The sequence below is a fragment of the Polyodon spathula genome, chromosome 17 (genome assembly GCF_017654505.1).
Source record: "Polyodon spathula isolate WHYD16114869_AA chromosome 17, ASM1765450v1, whole genome shotgun sequence".
In the NCBI taxonomy this organism is placed as follows: domain Eukaryota; kingdom Metazoa; phylum Chordata; class Actinopteri; order Acipenseriformes; family Polyodontidae; genus Polyodon; species Polyodon spathula.
In genome coordinates this window covers 11,893,705-11,910,553 of record NC_054550.1, presented here as the reverse complement: position 1 = coordinate 11,910,553, position 16,849 = coordinate 11,893,705, and the positions used below count along the sequence as shown (strand labels likewise).

At 37.8% G+C, this 16,849-nt stretch overlaps 1 protein-coding gene across 3 annotated transcripts in view; it reads right to left on the bottom strand.

Annotated features, from left to right (window-relative positions):
• The window catches only part of LOC121330311 (pyruvate dehydrogenase protein X component, mitochondrial-like), a 78,355-nt gene that overhangs the window by 54,858 nt on the left and 6,648 nt on the right, over window positions 1-16,849 (bottom strand). For all 3 annotated transcript variants that reach the window (XR_005951848.1, XR_005951849.1, XM_041276734.1), the window contains exons 2-3: window positions 7,984-8,064; window positions 210-308 (exon numbers count right to left, since the gene is read on the bottom strand). Coding sequence is in view for 1 of the 3 variants with exons in the window: in XM_041276734.1 (XP_041132668.1) it covers window positions 210-248 (39 nt within the window). In the remaining 2 variants the exon portion in view is untranslated. The remainder of the gene's footprint in view (window positions 1-209; window positions 309-7,983; window positions 8,065-16,849) is intronic.

The following is a 16,849-nucleotide window of genomic DNA, read 5'->3' as shown; positions in this document are numbered from 1 at the left end:
CAAAAGTGTAGATGGTGGTGTAATGTATTTAGCTCATGAATATAATGTGAAAAATGTCTAGTAACAGGGCTCAGCATATACAAAAATAAATAACAAATACACAAAAACGAAACAAACTAAAAAGCACAGCAGGAATTACTAGAACACCAGATTCAGTTCTTCTATGATGGAAATAATCAGTCTCCTGAGTTCTCATGTCCTTTACTCACCAGGATTTTGGCCAGAGTCCCATCCTCACTGGAGTCCATAGATATCACAGCTTTGTCTGTCTCGATCTCACACAGCGCATCCCCGGCACTCAGACTCTCCTGCAAGGAAAGAGAGCAATTCAATGATAACTGGGCAAGAACCATGTTCACTTATGATAATTTTCATAATTAACTACTTCACTCTTTGTGAACCATTTCTAAAGGGACTAAGGGATTGATTTTATCATTTTAAAAAAATTGGGATGATAATTTTTCCAAAGTTTTAGCTGTAGAAATTCTGTGAAATTTGGTGCTTTTGGACAATTTTGTGCAAATGTTAAATAATTCTAAACCAGGAGTGTTCAAAGTTGGCCCTTCTACTCCTTGTCCAATTAATCCTGGAGTGGAATGGCTCTTGATGACTGTGATTGAACACCCCCATGCTAAACATCTGCCACACATTGAGAGACTAGTTTTGTTTTTCAAATATTGCTTATATGTCATGTGTTTGGCTTTTTGTCAATACTGGGATTTTGGGCATATTTGAACACCCATTAAAAGGTCACTAACACTAACCAAAATACAAGGTGCATTTAGTGTAGAAATTTGACTGTTAACACTAGATTATTTAGCCTGAACAAAATGAACTAAGACTAGAAAAGAGTATGGTATGAGTCTACAAAAATGAATATATTTGGAATAAAAAAAATGCAGTTTTGATTGTAAAAATAGGAAAACAGATATAAAATCTATTTTGTAGAGTCCCAGCTTCCCTGACAGAAGGCAGCAGAGCAGGGTTTAGTTCTTGATATTTGACAAGTTTGACACCAGTAACTTTCACCAGTTCTCCAGGATTGGGCGGCCATCTTGGTTCATGCACAAACACCATTTTTGAAAAAGTAAATTGTACTGATACAGGCATGATAGTTTTCAGGTTTGGAGTTCATCAAGTAGGCCTAAACCATTTTTAAACTGAAGCAGTTTTAAATTTAAGAAGAGAATGTAGGTCTGGTGGCTTGTTTAACAGAGCAACACCATTTTGGCAAATTTGGTGGCAGCCAGTTTGATAGTAAAATTTATCGCAGAAACTTCTGCTTCGCAAACTTGAAGCAGGTTTGGTTGCTGATGACGTATGTGAAGTTTCAGATTAATCGGTTAGAAGAAGAAGCAGTTTAATGATCAATTCTAGATGAAACAAAGACATGCATTAGTCTTTCAGCATCAGATAAAAATAGATCCAAGTTTAGCCATATTTCTCAAATGATAAAAGGATACTTTAGTAACTTGAATGATAGATCAGGGTCAAAGATGAACCCCATATTTCTAATTTCTAGTTCAAATGAGAGACTAAAGTCTACCTCAAGTAATCCCACACTTTTTAGTTGGTTCTGACAGCCCATAGCATAACCTCTGTTATATCAACAATCAAAATTAAAGTTCTGAAACATCCAACACTTGATCCTTGCAAGGCAAGCAGCTAATAACATACCTGGTTTTAGAATACAAATACAGCCAAGTATCATCAGCTTAACAATGCAAGTTCACCTGATGTCTGTTGATAATGTCACCAAAAGATAACAACAAAGACAACAAAACTAACCAAAAAGATCTAAAATAGAGTCCTGTGGAACATCAACAGAGACTAACTGAAACCTATTGGAAAGTATATGCAGAGATCCCTATTGAAAAAGAGGAAAACCTGCATCACCTTGTGCTCTCTAGGGACATAGCACTGCATGAAGCTGCATTCACTGGCACATGAAATCAACATGGCTAAACACTGCTCCTGGATTCATTTTCTGCTCAGGGTGGAGAAAATGAAAGACCCAGATGTTACTATCAAATCGGATGCCACCACTGACGGATATAATGTTGCAGGCAACACCACCCTCTGCTGTTACAAATACTATACCATACACTCAAAGCAGCAGTCCACAGCAGCTCCAGAACATGAAACCAGAATCTGCCTGTCAGATATTTCAAACTGTGATCTTCCCCTGTAACACTGCCTCCTTCTGGAGAAGAATGATACTTAATTTTCGCTATTTCCTTTAGTAATGAATGAATAAATTTCCGTGCATCACGTGCAAATTATTTATTATGTGGTGTAGGTATTTTTATGGAAGTTTAAATAGTTTCTACATGTGAAAAACATATTTCTAATTAAATAGCAATGTCATATAGAGTTATTTTATTCACACATCATAGGTAAATAAAATAGGGAACTACTATTTTTCAGCTTTTACTCAGGAACCTATGCCTAGTGAAATAATTTTCTTTCCTCTACACATTGCAGTGTATCCAGTTCATGCTCCCTCCTGCAACAAAGCCAGTGCTCTGATTGAAATGAGTGGCACATTGCGGGGACAGAAAACCAGCACTGTTGCAGAGATTCTTAGAAGACATGCTATTTTTTTCTCCTGGCAAACACTCCCGAGTAAATGTTGAGAAATATATTTCCCAGCTGATTTATAACCAATCATGGCTGATTAAAAATTTTAAGAGTCAGCAATGTGTTACAAAGATAATGCTGCAATTCAGACAGCGTGGGAAACAGCAAAGGTAAAGCATTTCTTGTAAACTTGCAGGCTGGTAAAATGACCAAAGAAGGGCAAGAGTCTAAAAGCACGACTTGTAAACAAAAAAAAAAGATTTCTTTAACCTATTAAATAAATTAAAGAAATAGAAGACATGTTTGCTTAAGCATGTTTTTTTTAAAAAAAATGCATATTTCAGACCTGTAAATTGAATAAGAATGTAGAAACCAAGGAACTACATACTTTACAGTGTTATTATTATTGAGGGGAATAGGAGATGCAGGCTGTGTTCACACTGAGATTATTATATTTGGGGGGTCCTTTGTAGTGTAGTGTGAATAACTAAGTTAACTTGGCAAATAAAGAGGTGGTCTCGGTTCACTTGGTAAAAAGAGGTGGTCTCGGGTTCACTTGGTAAAAAGAGGTGGTCTCGGTTCACTTGGTAAATGGCACACTAAAATCATCTAAGTTTGAGCTGGAGACATATTTGGAGGAAACACATACAGATTCAAAATGGCAGGAGCCTATGTCAATTCCTTCAGATATCCCACCTATCAATCCACTGGAATACCAAATGGAGGTCTGTGCACCTAAGTGGAAAGAAGTAAAGCAAGCTGTGAAAAAAGCAAGGGCATCATCATCTCCAGGGCCTAATGGAGTTCCATACAGAGTGTACAAGAGTGCTTCCGGAGTTCTACGAATCCTGTGGAAATTGATGAAAGTGGCATGGGAAAAACAGGTTGTACCAAGAGCATGGCGCCGAGAAGGTGGAGTCTTTATACCAAAAGAAAAAGATTCAAAAGCATCAGTCAGTTCCGTCCTATTTCTCTATTAAACGTAGAAGGCAAGATTTTCTTCAGCATTATTGCTCAGAGATTGTCAACCTACCTATTAAAGAACTGCTTCATTGACACTTCAGTACAAAAAACAGGCATTCCAGGTTTCACAGGATGCTTAGAACACATCAGTGTAATCTGGCAACAAATTCAATCAGTAAAAAAGGAGAGGAAGGAGCTCCACGTGACATTCCTGGATTTGGCTAATGCATATGGTTCAGAGCCACATGAACTTCTTTGGGCAGCATTTGATTTTTTCAGCGTATCAATGACAATAACAATTTTAGTGAAAGCCTACTTTGGAGATTTACAATTTAGTTTTTCAACTTCAGAATTCAGCACTACATGGCAAAGCCTAGAAGTTGTTATAATGGCAGGATTTACCACTTCTCCACTGGCTTTTACCATAGCAATGGAAGTAATTATTAGGGCATCAAAATGGGTAGTGGGAGGAGAGCGCTTGGCTTCTGGAATGCGACTACCACCAATTCGAGCATACACGGATGACATGACAACAATCACTATAACAGTAGCCTGCACTAATCGGTTATTGGGCAAATTAACCAATAACATTGAATGGGCACGAATGCAATTCAAGCCCACTAAATCAAGGCGCATCTCTATAATTAAAGGTAAAGCAGTCGATAAAAGGTTCTACATTAATGGTATGATGGGGATCTAAAGGACACAGTTCGTGTGGGAGAAGTTAGACAACAAGCAGTGGAAGGGTTGAAGAGCATAGACAGCAGCACTTTACTAGGCAAACTGAAACTCTAATGCTTTCTGTTTGGTCTGCTGCCAAGACTGCTGTGGCCACTGACTGTGTACGAGGTTTCCTTGACAACAGTTGAAAAGCTGGAAGCTTTAATCAGTTCATACGTCAGGAAATGGTTGGGAGTTCGACGCTGCCTGAGCAGAGTGGGACTTTATGGTAAAGGAATACTGCAGTTACCAGTCTCTGCTCTAACCGAGGAGTTTAAGTGCACCAAGGTCCGACTGGAAAAGACATTAGTAGATTCACGGGACAAATGTGTAAGGGAGGCAGCACCTGTGTTGAAAACTGGAAGAAAATGGACGGCAAAGAAAGCTGTGAAAGATGCTTAGGCTGCCCTTCGAATCGGAGATATTATGGGGCAAGTTCAGCATGGAAAAGGAGGTTGTAGTCTCAGTTCAACTCCTCCTACATGGCACAAGGCAACCCCAGCTCAACAGAGGAAGTCAATGAGGTGAGAAAGCAGGAGGAGAGGATCAGGTTTGTAAATGTTCTCCCATCACCACAAAACCTAAACCTCTGGGTGAGTGGGATCCCTCATGTCCTTTGTGCTCATCACCTGCAACATTAAGGCACATTTTGACAGGATGTAAGGTGGGTCTTAGCCAAGGACGGTTTATTTGGCGTCATGACCAGGTGCTGTGATGTTTGGCCTTAGCATTGGAAGACAAGCGTAACCTGACCAATAAGTTGCCACCAGTTCCATTAAAGCATTACACACAAAAGACAATATTCCTCCATCCAGGAGAGAAACCACCAAGAAAAGTTGTTAAAACCAAGCCTCGCCCAGGATAAGTGGAAGCTGCTAGAGACTGGAAAATGCTGGCAGATGTTGGTCAATGGCTTATTTTTCCACCTGAGATTGTCATCACTAACCTTCAGCCAGACATTGTCTTGTGGTCTGGATCAGCACGCCTTGTTCATCTGGTAGAGTTAACAGTGCCTTGAAATGATGCTATGGATGAGGCATAGGAGAGGAAGAAACTTTGTTACGATCAACTAGCTGCTGAAGCGGAACAGTCAGGATAGAGAGTCCGAGTTTACCCAGTAGAGGTGGGTTGTCAAGGATTTGTGGCACACTCTACAACCCGGTTTCTCAGAGACATCGGGTTCAGTGGCCAAGAGTTGCGTTGCACAGTGAAGAACTTATCTGAAGCAGCAGAAAGAAGCAGCAACTGGCTGTGGTTGAGACGGAATGATTCTGGATGTGGATCTCAAGCACAATAGAAAGAAAGCAACGATGATGTACAGCGTAAGTAAGCTGGGCTGAGTTGAGTGGGTGATGGAGAGGGGTGATGCTGGGACACCAGAATCACTGTTGAGCCCTCTTGAGGTGTTGTGGGCTAGTCGACAAAACACCAAGGATGGAAGGTGTCCATTTGAAGACCCCAGAGATGTACCCTACTTAGCTCAATCCAGACGGTTGTCATGCTGATGTGCTGGGGAGACCTCACTGGCCTGATCCCCGGAGCCAGCATTGCAGCCGTTGTGTGTGCTGATGCGCTGGGGAGGCAAAATGAGCTGATCCCTGGAGCCAGCATTGCACTTCAGCAATCAACACCAGACAGAAGGATATCTACATCATCAGATGGAAAACAACGCAAATGGATGGAGAGGCAGATGGATCACATGAGTTTGCTGCAAAGCTACATCTTAGTTGGTGCTTATCTTGGTGACAGCTGAGTTCAAATCAGCATGAAGTTTAACATCTACTCTCATGTAATGAAAATCATTATATATATATATATAAAACAAACAGTCATGTCCCGGGTGGTATGTGACGTAACAGAAAATTAATTATAAAATATACTCCAAAACAAAGATGCTGCAAACACTAAAATCTTCATTAAAACTTCGTTCTCAATGCTTGACTTCTTAAAATTCAGACAAATCCAACTCAACGACGTAAATAAATACTACGTTCACAAAATCAACGGACTCCTCTGAGAATTCTATACCGCAGTGAGAAAGTCAGACTAACAGTTATGAAAATGTTATATAAAATCTTTAATGTACTACTTAAAACTAAAGCTTTATTAATTATTGCTATTACAATGTACTACATATATTACTTAAATGTAATATTTATGATATAGGTATTTATTTATTGATGTTTCTTATAGTTCTGTAACAGCTATAAAACAAAATATATAAAATCATATTTATACACAACCTTGGCTTCAGTTACTTTCTTGATTCATTCATTAAATAAATATGCACTGCAGACCTCGGCTCATGTTGGGAAACTAAAGGCCCCTCAGGAAGAACTGTAGTTACCTCCAGGGGACAATGCCCTCAGCCTGCAGCTTCAGGCATTATAGTCCCCCCAGATCAGGGGGGGTGTCAATGACTGTTTATTTTGTGATTAACCATTCATTCTACAGATACAGTGGTAGCCAAAACAAGCTATTTACCTGTCGTGATACTATCGCAATGTGAAGATGCAAAATTATCACAGCTTTGCAATATTGTTTTTTCTGACTACTTTAAATCTGCTGTGCTTCATTAGTGGCAAAAGAGAGCAGGAAATGCATTAATAAAAACAGGAAGCGCTGAGGACTTAAAGACACTCATACATTTTGTCAGAGCTTTGCTAAATTGCACATGGTTTGGAGTTGATTATTCACCCTCATTCAAATGGGAGGAGTTACAATTACTGAACTAAAATAAATGTAGCAGGCTGTATAAAAAATGCTTACAAATACCCTACAAAACACACACCCTTTAAGCACATAGCAGATGATCAGTTCAATAAGAATCTGAAATGATCTGCAGTGTCCATATGCATGTATACTACTGGTACAGTGCTAGCACACTTCACTACTGATGATGATTCACTACTCTGTATGAAACAAGTATACATTCCTGTTCATGTTGTATTTGTTAATATATGCATCAGTGTAAAAACACCACAGTACGTTAATGCACGTATATTATTAACCTGAGAAAGCAAAGACACAAACTAATTGGGGGGCTTTTTTGTACACGAGAGGAATGTGATTTGCCCCTAATTATCATACATATATTTTTCAGGGAACAGGGTTTGGATGTAGAAAGCTGTGGGAGTGCAGGGAGGGAGTTGGATGAATAAAGGATGAACATGTATTTACAACCTCTGCAGTTTGCATAAATACACACAAAAAAATGAAACATCAGATGAGAAGCAGGATGGCTTTTTTTGTTTTTTTTTTATTTGCTCAGATTGTTAGTGTGCATAACCATTTAAAACAACAAATTGTTTTAGTATTAGGCATCTCTTCAGCAAAAGCATTGCTTAACTTCATGATATGCTGTAGGCGTCAGCATATTCAAGCTGTTACAGCTATCGTACAGTACAGTATAAAACTTACTTTAACTTCATCAATGAAACCTTTGCCCTTTTCGTATTCACGAGCTTCAGTGTGCGATATCTGCTAGTGGAACACTGCATTTAGTAGTAATCTGTAACAAACCAGTTTCTAGTCAGATAACGCACTCTAGTGTGCGGAAGATTTAGGGTGGGTTGATAAAAATGCATATTAACTTCAGTTTTACAGCAGAGATAACAACGCCATGTTTCGACTTTTTTTTTTGCTGGTTTTGGCTACCACTGTATGGTTTTTGTGCAACATACAATTTTCGTTTCCAGACCAATCCAACAGCTCCCTTACCCTCCTTCAACCACTTGATGATTCTACCCTCCTCCATGGTGGGGGAGAGTGCTGGCATCGTCACCTTCATCGGAACTGCTCCTGGAACACAGAAGAGAACGAGAAACAAACCTCAATACAAAAAACAGAGACAGACATACACGTAGCCAATTATAGTCATGCTGAAGTACACAGCATCTGCTATATAGCTAGATGATTAAGCTAGAGATTAAGATAGATAGATATAGCTGGATATTAGGACATCAGGTTGACAGTCTATTGTATTACAAAGAGAAGAGGCAGTCTGGAAGAGACGCTGTGTTCCTGGTTGAGGGTTTTATAGCAATCCTGATAACCAAAGAAGAAAGAAAGAAGCCATGTTGGAGCCATTAAGTTACCATCTGTGGCTTCAAAATGTATTTACAGTACTTTCAGACTATTTTGGAAACAATAACATTTATAAACCTACTCCATATGTATTTAGGGTAGAACAGAGATGTCCCAATTATTTCAACAGAACCACTGACTATTATAATTCATTAGCAAAAACATATAGTACTTAACTGAAATATTTTAATTACACTATGTAACACAATTTTTGTTCCTGGGTAGTAAGTGTTATTTCCTAATTGCTTATGCCTCAAAAGTATCAAAAATGGCTATTATTCCCCACAAACTTTGCTTTTGTGACCAGGACAGTGATATTTCAAAATATCACTATTTCCAATGGGAAAACGGGCAAATGTGTTTCTTTTCGTTCACATAAAGTCAGAAAAAAACAACATATGAATCCAAATTAGCATGTATTTATACTAAAATAATACAAAAATGACTACAAAGGATTTAGAAGTGAGTAGTTTTTCGAGATTTACGATTATACTGTATTTAATTCTTGAAAAACTACTCACTTCTAAATCTTTTGAATATTGAGGGATAAGTCTAACGATACCTTTATTAAACAGACTGAATTCATTAAACAATAATTTATTGCAGATTATCAACCAATTCACATGTTCTAATTTTAGGCCCTGTCCACACTACATAACCGATCAAGAACCGTACGCAAAACCATTCTAATGAGTCAAGCTCAAAGCGTCCACACTGAATTAATGTTTCATGTTCAGTTGGGCTTAATACATCCACACACTATTAAAATAGTTTGGTTACAGTTCCTAGCAGCACAAAGAACAGTGGAAATTAATAGGATAGTATACAACCATGCACTGGATTTTATTTTTAAATAATGTACTATGTCTCATATTAACAGAGATCCATATTGCAAAAAAATAAATAAAGTACATGCGAGTAGGGCTTGTAGTTTTGGGGTTTTATTTTTAAATCAGGTGATGTACCTTTATACATTTAACTCAGAAAAAGTGGTTAATTACAAAACAATCTTTGTTTTTACCTTCATATCTTGCCTGAGCTCAATTCTGGTCCCCTTAAATTTGATTTCAAACAGAACTGACAAATTACATGAATTGTTCATCCCTGTTCCTACTTTTAACTTGCAATTCATTTTCGCCTAATTTAACATTGTGCTTCTGTTATTTTCCCCACTAATTTAACAGAGATGACCCGACAATTTTTTTTTTAAAGCATAAAAAAAAGAATACTTAGTGTGGAGTGTAAACTGATAGCAAGTCCTTCAGGTGCCTGCTCCAGGTATTTAGCCAAACATATCACAAAGCATTTTGGTATACTGGAGGATACACAAAAAATGTAGTTTGGTATTGCAGCGTTCACACTTCTGACAAACACACTACCTGATGCAATGAGGTGTTCTCGAGTCCGGTTCTCGAGTACAGTATTGGCCGCTGCGTAGTGTGGACGCTAACCTTATTTAACACTTATAAGCCGGTTTAAAGGCAACTAATACGGTTTAAAAGGCATAGTGTGGACAAGCCCTTAGTGAAATGTGATAAAATCTGCCTGATAAGAAATAAACCATTCAATCTCATAAAAGATGGCCCGTACAGAGATAGGGAAATATAACTGAGCTTACAATGGAGTTCTCTTAACCTACCAATTCTACCAAATAAAACTGATTTGCCCTCTGTTAATATAGAAAGAATGCTTTAGCTTATTTAGCCATTACTAAAACTGATTGGAATAACAGGGCCAGGTATTATGTGACTCAGTTAAGTGCAGCAGCTTATGCTGCATTGTTGTTGCAGGTGATAATTGTACACAAATAAACAAACAAACAAACAAACAAACAAAAACAAACAAGGCACAGGCCAAAATAAACAGTTTAAATAAAACTACTGCTTAGGCTGGACATTGGCCTTCACTAAGTCGGTCCATAATCACAGTACATAAACTCACAAAACCTTCACCCCCAAACAAAGGATTTCTTCCCTTTTTATGGGTTTTAGGCATCATTCACACTAGGTTGGTTTCAAACGCTCTCAATTCGGTTCCTTTGCTTTGAAACAAAGTTTCCATGTACTAGCTGTTCACACTGTCTAATAAAGTTCATTTTCTTGGTTCACTTCCGTGTTTTCTAAGGACTCAGTTCACTTGTGTTCACATTGAATAAATCAAATTCGGTGCTTTTCTTATGAGAAATGGACCGGATATTTACATTGTCCCATCCAACAAAGCATCTTGGTATAGATGGCAGTGATTGAGGGAATGGTTTCTTTATATTCAGCAGTTTGGCCAATATTCTGTAATTTTGTTACCGCCAACGAAGCGAGTAATGCAGAGCACAGGAGTAGGGCTAGCTGTACAGAGCACAGCGGTCTCGACACATTCGCCACATCATCTATACCAGCAATCCTCGGTGTTTGATAAAGAAGACGGCACTTGTAGACACCGGCGAATATCAAGGTTTTTAAGGACAGAACCACTGGGCAACAATGCATTGAAAAGGTAAAAATATATTTTTATATTTTTAATAAGATTAAGCTTATCCTTTATGCACTATAAATATAGAAAGGGCAGGGTCTCGCTATACATTAGTATTTTGAAATGACCTGCTGCTGAAAAAAAAAGAAAAGAATAAAATAAATAAATAAATAAACAAACCTCCACAAAGGTGTTTACAGGTGATATGTGCAAAAGCAATAGTGAAACACATCAATACTATATCCAGTTCCAAGAAATAAGTGCTACCACAGATTATTCAAAATCACAATCATCCTTTTCATTTATGGGCTTTTGTGTATAATCATAATAATACAATTGATGTTCATTACTGTGATATTTATTATCATTAGTATTATCAGTATTAATGGTAATAATAATATCAACATTGGAAAATGACTGTTTCACCTGTGCATTTATATAAACAATACATCTAGATTGGGGAGAATTTTTTTTTTTTTAAATGTATTAATAATAATAATAACAATAATAATAACAATAATAATAATATATTTAGTTACATATTGTATTAGAACCAGTATTTCAGTAGGCAAAATTAATTATTTTATCAATTAAAAACAAATGCTGTCATAAATCAATGAGGTTATTTTCTGATTATGTCAAAGTAATTTGTGTGTTCTTGTAGGCTTTCTCAAGTTCTGTCTGAATTTTGCTGTCTGACCAAATTTCAAAAAGTGCCCTCACTTCATCTATTGTCCATATTGTTTTCCTAGACATTTTACCCGTTTGATAACTACAAATCGAATCTTCCAGTGGAAACCAACACTCGATTCATTTCCTGTCTGCTAACGAATAGAGTTCCTCTACATTTATGCTTATCGAGAGAACCGAACTCGGTGAGCTGGCTAAACCGACTGAAACCACCAAAGTGGTGGTCTCAGTTCGGTTTGATTAGTTTACCAATCAAACTTTTCTGTTCACACTGTTCTCCAATCAAACCGAACCAGACAAAAGCCCCAGTGTGATGGAGTTCCCGAGTGACACATCCGATAAAGGCACTCCGCGTCTAGTGCAGGATGTGCCCTATAGCCTGGACATCGCCAGCTCGGATATTCTAAATTGAGAGAAAATGATTAAAAAAATAAATAAATAAATAAAAAATATTGGTGACTACTAAATTTAAAAAATGAAATTCTGTGAACAGAATTGATGATCAAATTATTCAATAAAGATCCAGCCACATTCCACACATGTACTCAGCAGGAATGGAATTAACCCAATCCCGGCCAAACAAATAAAATTACTTCACCCACACTACTTAGACCAGCAGGGCTTCCGCCTTGCCACAACAACATTTTGCAAAGAAGAGTGGTTTGCTAAAAGAAAGTTTAATTGGGGACTATGATACACCCCTCGTGTGTTTGCTATGCTCTCCCAGTTTAGCAATGTGAAAAAGCAAAAACTAAAAGGCGAAAGCCATTGACCTCTATGAATGAATAAATGTCATAAATGTCCGAGGCCACTCTTAAGTGCTGAATTGTTGTAAACTGCCTAGGGTAGGGGGCATTTTCATTAACCTTTTATTGAGTAGTTAAAATAGTTTTTTTGGGGCGGAAGGGGTTGTGGGAATAATCTCATTTTCAAGAGATACAGTATGGCAACATGAAAATAATATCAGTCTTCAATATAACAAAATCTTTAAATGCCCTTTCATCAATGAGGTTAATACTGCAGAACTGTTGATGGGTGGTGGCGAGTATGATTTGCTGGGATGCTGGAATCTGAGCGAGAAGCTTTTTTTGGATTGCTCTGTAGCGCTTGCTGTTTTTTATGCCTTTTATGTTTAACGCTCATCTGCTACCATCAGGCCCGTCAACTGAGAAAGAAGGATGAAAAAATATTACTAGTTTGATATACCGATAGCTGACTTCCAGCTTCCCTTTGGTTTCACTCCAATGGACTTGAATATCCCTTGGAGTATGGTCAAGGCGATTATTAAGAAATGGAGGGTGTGTGGATCAAACTGGATGACCAAGCAAGGAGGAGACTGATCAGAGAGTCTACCAAGAGGCCAATGGCAACTTTGCAAGAGTTACAGGCTTTTACAGCCAAGACTCGTCAAAGTATGCATGTGACAACAATATCCCAAGCACTCCACAAATCTGGCCTGTATGGTGGCAAGAAGGAAGCCATTACTCAAGAATGGCCACCTTTAATCCCATTTGAAGTATGAAAAAAAACACTTTTGTGGTCTGACAAAACTAAAATGGAACTTTCTGACTTAAATGCAAAGCAATATGTTTGGCGCAAGCCCAACACAGAGTATCGCCCAAAGGACACCATCCCTACAATCCCTTATGGGGATGTTTCTCATTGGCAGGGACTGGGGCACTTGTCAGGATAGAAGGGAAAATGAATGGAGCAAAGTACAGAGAAGTCCTTGAGGAAAACCTGCTGCCCTCTGCAAGAAAGCTGAAACTGGGATAGAAGTTCACCTTTCAGCATGACAACGACCCAAAGCACACAGCCAAATCTACACTGGAGTGGCTAAGGAACAAAAAGGTAAATGTCCTTGTGTGGCCCAGTCAGAGCCCCGGCCTAAATACAATTGAAGATTTGTGTCCATCAACGCTCCCTAAAGAACTTGACAGAGCTTGAACAGTTTTGTAGAGAAGAATGGTCAAATTTTGCCAAATCTACGTGTGCATAGTTGATAGCGACCTATCCCAACAGACTCACAGCTGTAATTGCTGCCAAAGGTGCTTCCACCAAGTATTAACTCAGGGGGGTGGAGACTTATCCAATTATGATCTTTTAGTTTTGTATTTTTAAGATATAACTTTTTCCCCTTAACAGTGTGGAGTATGGTGTGTAGATAAGTGTAATAAATCCTCATTTAAATGCATGAAACTCTGAGGCACTGTGGCAAAGTGCCCGCCCCTGTGTATATTTTGTGTCGAGCTGTGTTTTAATGTTGGTTTATAGTCATCGGTACACGGGATATAAATGGGTCTGTGTAACACGAGTGTTTAAAATGTATATGTGTATTTAGGCACGAGGATTGCACAGCACTTCGCATGCAAGTAAAAAGTAATTATATGTGAGCACGGGGAATTGCACTTTATTAATTCACGTGCAGTTGTACCGCGACTCCAATTGAATGATTGATTAACAGTCGAGTCTCGGGACAGCTGCATAAAAGCAGCATGTTTTCACCCATTCGGGGTTGTGTGTTTGGTGAGTGGAGAACGGGATTGGAGACGGAGGTAATAATAAGAATAAGAATAATAATAATAATCGTTAAATCAGCTCACCATGTTTGTCTGTATAGTCTGTTTTGTTTGTCTCTTTTGTTTTGGCGAATGTGCCGTGTCCTGTATTTTTGTTTGTTAGAACCTTTTTATTTTCTGTTCTGTTTATTTACTAAATGCTGAGTGAAACCATTCGCTCAGCTCTACCAAACTCCACCTCTCTCGTTGTTTATTTCCTGACGCCACCCACTCCGGCCATCTTTGTGACAGGCACTGACACAAGAAAATGTGAAAAGTGGGTTCAAGGGGTTATAGACTTTCTACAGGCACTGTATCTGTTTGTTTGTGTGTGTGTGTGTGTGTGTGTGTGTGTGTGTGTGTGTGTGTGTGGTGTGTGTGTGTGTGTGTGTGTGTGTGTATATATATATATATATATATATATATATATATATATATATATATATATATATAAATTGAATACTGCAGGTTATTTTCAAAATAAAAACATGTAATTGTAAAAGGCGGTTCTAGTGTTAATGAAATGTACTGTAACTTTTAGATATTCCACAAACACACACACATATAAATTCTAAAAACTTGTAAAAACTTTATTTTATATAATTGTGTGTGTTTGTTTGTGTGTTGGAAAGGTAACCAGACAAACAAGTAGCTAATGCGCGGCGTACTTCAGAATGTGCGTGGCAACACGTGAATTCATTTATCTTGTTAAACATTTTTATCTTCATTGCAATGCATGCAAGCTCTCCTCACAATAGTAAAAGTCGTTCTTTCCTTAATTAGTATGCAGATGGGTGCATTTAAATATCCCCTCCCCTAAATCACTAAGACTGCAGTAAATTGCATTGTCACAGCCCGGTTTGTCATCTAAATAACTACATGGAAACACAATTCCTGAGAAGTACAGCCAAAACATTGTGAGGAAAACTGTCACGACGTGTACGTGTAAACACCATCATTGTATTTTTAAAATGTACATATTTTACAATAAAAAAATTCTTAAACAATACAGACAAAGAACCAAAACATGTTCAAAGATTATTTAAGCTAAATGAATTGCTGGCATTGTAATATTTGTTATGTTCTTTTTTAAATGATTTACAAACCTTTTCCTTTTTTTTGTCCTTGCCTTGAGGGTAGTGGGTTAAATTTGTTAGGCAGGATCACCACAGAGCAAGCACTAAATACTGGATTTCTATTCCAAATCACATGAGTGCTTGGGATGTGCATGTGAGTGAATAAAAATAAAAACAACATCATAATGCTGGTAGCAACGAGATCAAGTTAAGAGTAGCAGTCCGTTCAGAGATGAGTGGAAACCAAACCACTCATAACTGTCATCACTACCAATCACAGAAAACAATCGATAGTCCTGTTGGACCAGAACTAGAAAACATGGAGTCTGGTTTTTTTCCCCATGAACTGCTTGTATGTATTCAGTCACTGCAGGCATGAAGATATGCAAGATGGTATGTACTGTACCACCCCCTTCCTCCTCCCAGAGTACAGATCTCAAATCAACTCAACCAGCCCAGTTTACCAGAACATGGCCTTCTACCCCCAAAGAGGGAGACAGAGAGTGCTCTGCTGCCCTCTGCTGACAAATAAGGGCAACACTGAATGGACAGGAACTATGAGGCAACTGGCAGAAACATTAACACTGTAGAGATGTAATTGAGGCCCCAATCCATGTAGTATCACAAGTAAATAGAAAATTGTAACTGAAGATTAAGACATCTTGTTTAGTGCAAAACTAAAATGTTTATTCTGATTTTTTTTGTACCCAAATGCACCCTATTTTATTGTACTGCAGAATCATTGCAGTAAAATAGTAAAAATATCTTTCTTCTAACTTCCTCGCTACCTTGGAAGATCAACCTTGAGTATCATACAAGAAGAAATGTGTCCTTTAGTGCAGTGGTTCTGTGGTCCACCTGCTCCCTTCTGTGGAAAGGTTATATAATTACAGAAAGGAAGCGGCAGCATAGTTTATAGATAGGACTTCTGTTTTTCTGAGTATTCATTTTATTTTTTGGTAGCTTATTTTTAGCTATTTTTGAGTTTTAAATCTGTTTTTTTCAGGGCTTTCATTTTTGATATACTTTCTGAAATGTGTTTTCGGTTACTTTCCAAATTTTTTTCTTCTGTCAAATTATATATATATATATATATATATATATATATATATATATATATATATATATATATATATATAGTAGTAACTCGACAGTACTTCCACAACAAAATCCTTACAGTCATGGGCACATTCTTCTGGGATTTTTGTGTGTAGGCGTTTTTTTACATTACGCCACAATTTGCAATTCTGTTTTAAATCCTCCATATCTTAACTGTAATACAGCTTTAAATCCCACGAAAAACACTTGTGACAAAGTGCCCGCCCCTGTGTATATTATCTGTTATGTTGCGTGTGGTTTGTTAAATGTTGGTGTGTAGTCATTGGTACATGGGATATAAACGGGTCTGTAACACAAGTGTTTAAAATGTATATTTGTATTTAGGCACGGGATTGTACATCACTTCACGTACATAGAGTTGTTAATATGCGAGCACAAGGTTGCACATAATGAATTAATGTGCTGGGATTCAAGTGAATAATTAATTAGTAATTGAATCCCAGCACAACAGTATATATAGATGCACGTTTACACATACTCGCGGTTGGGTGTTCGGTGAGTGGAGAACGGGATTGGAGACGGAGGAAATAATAAGTATAATAATAATAATAACAAAGTATCTGCTCACCGTATTTTTGTTTAGTATTAGTC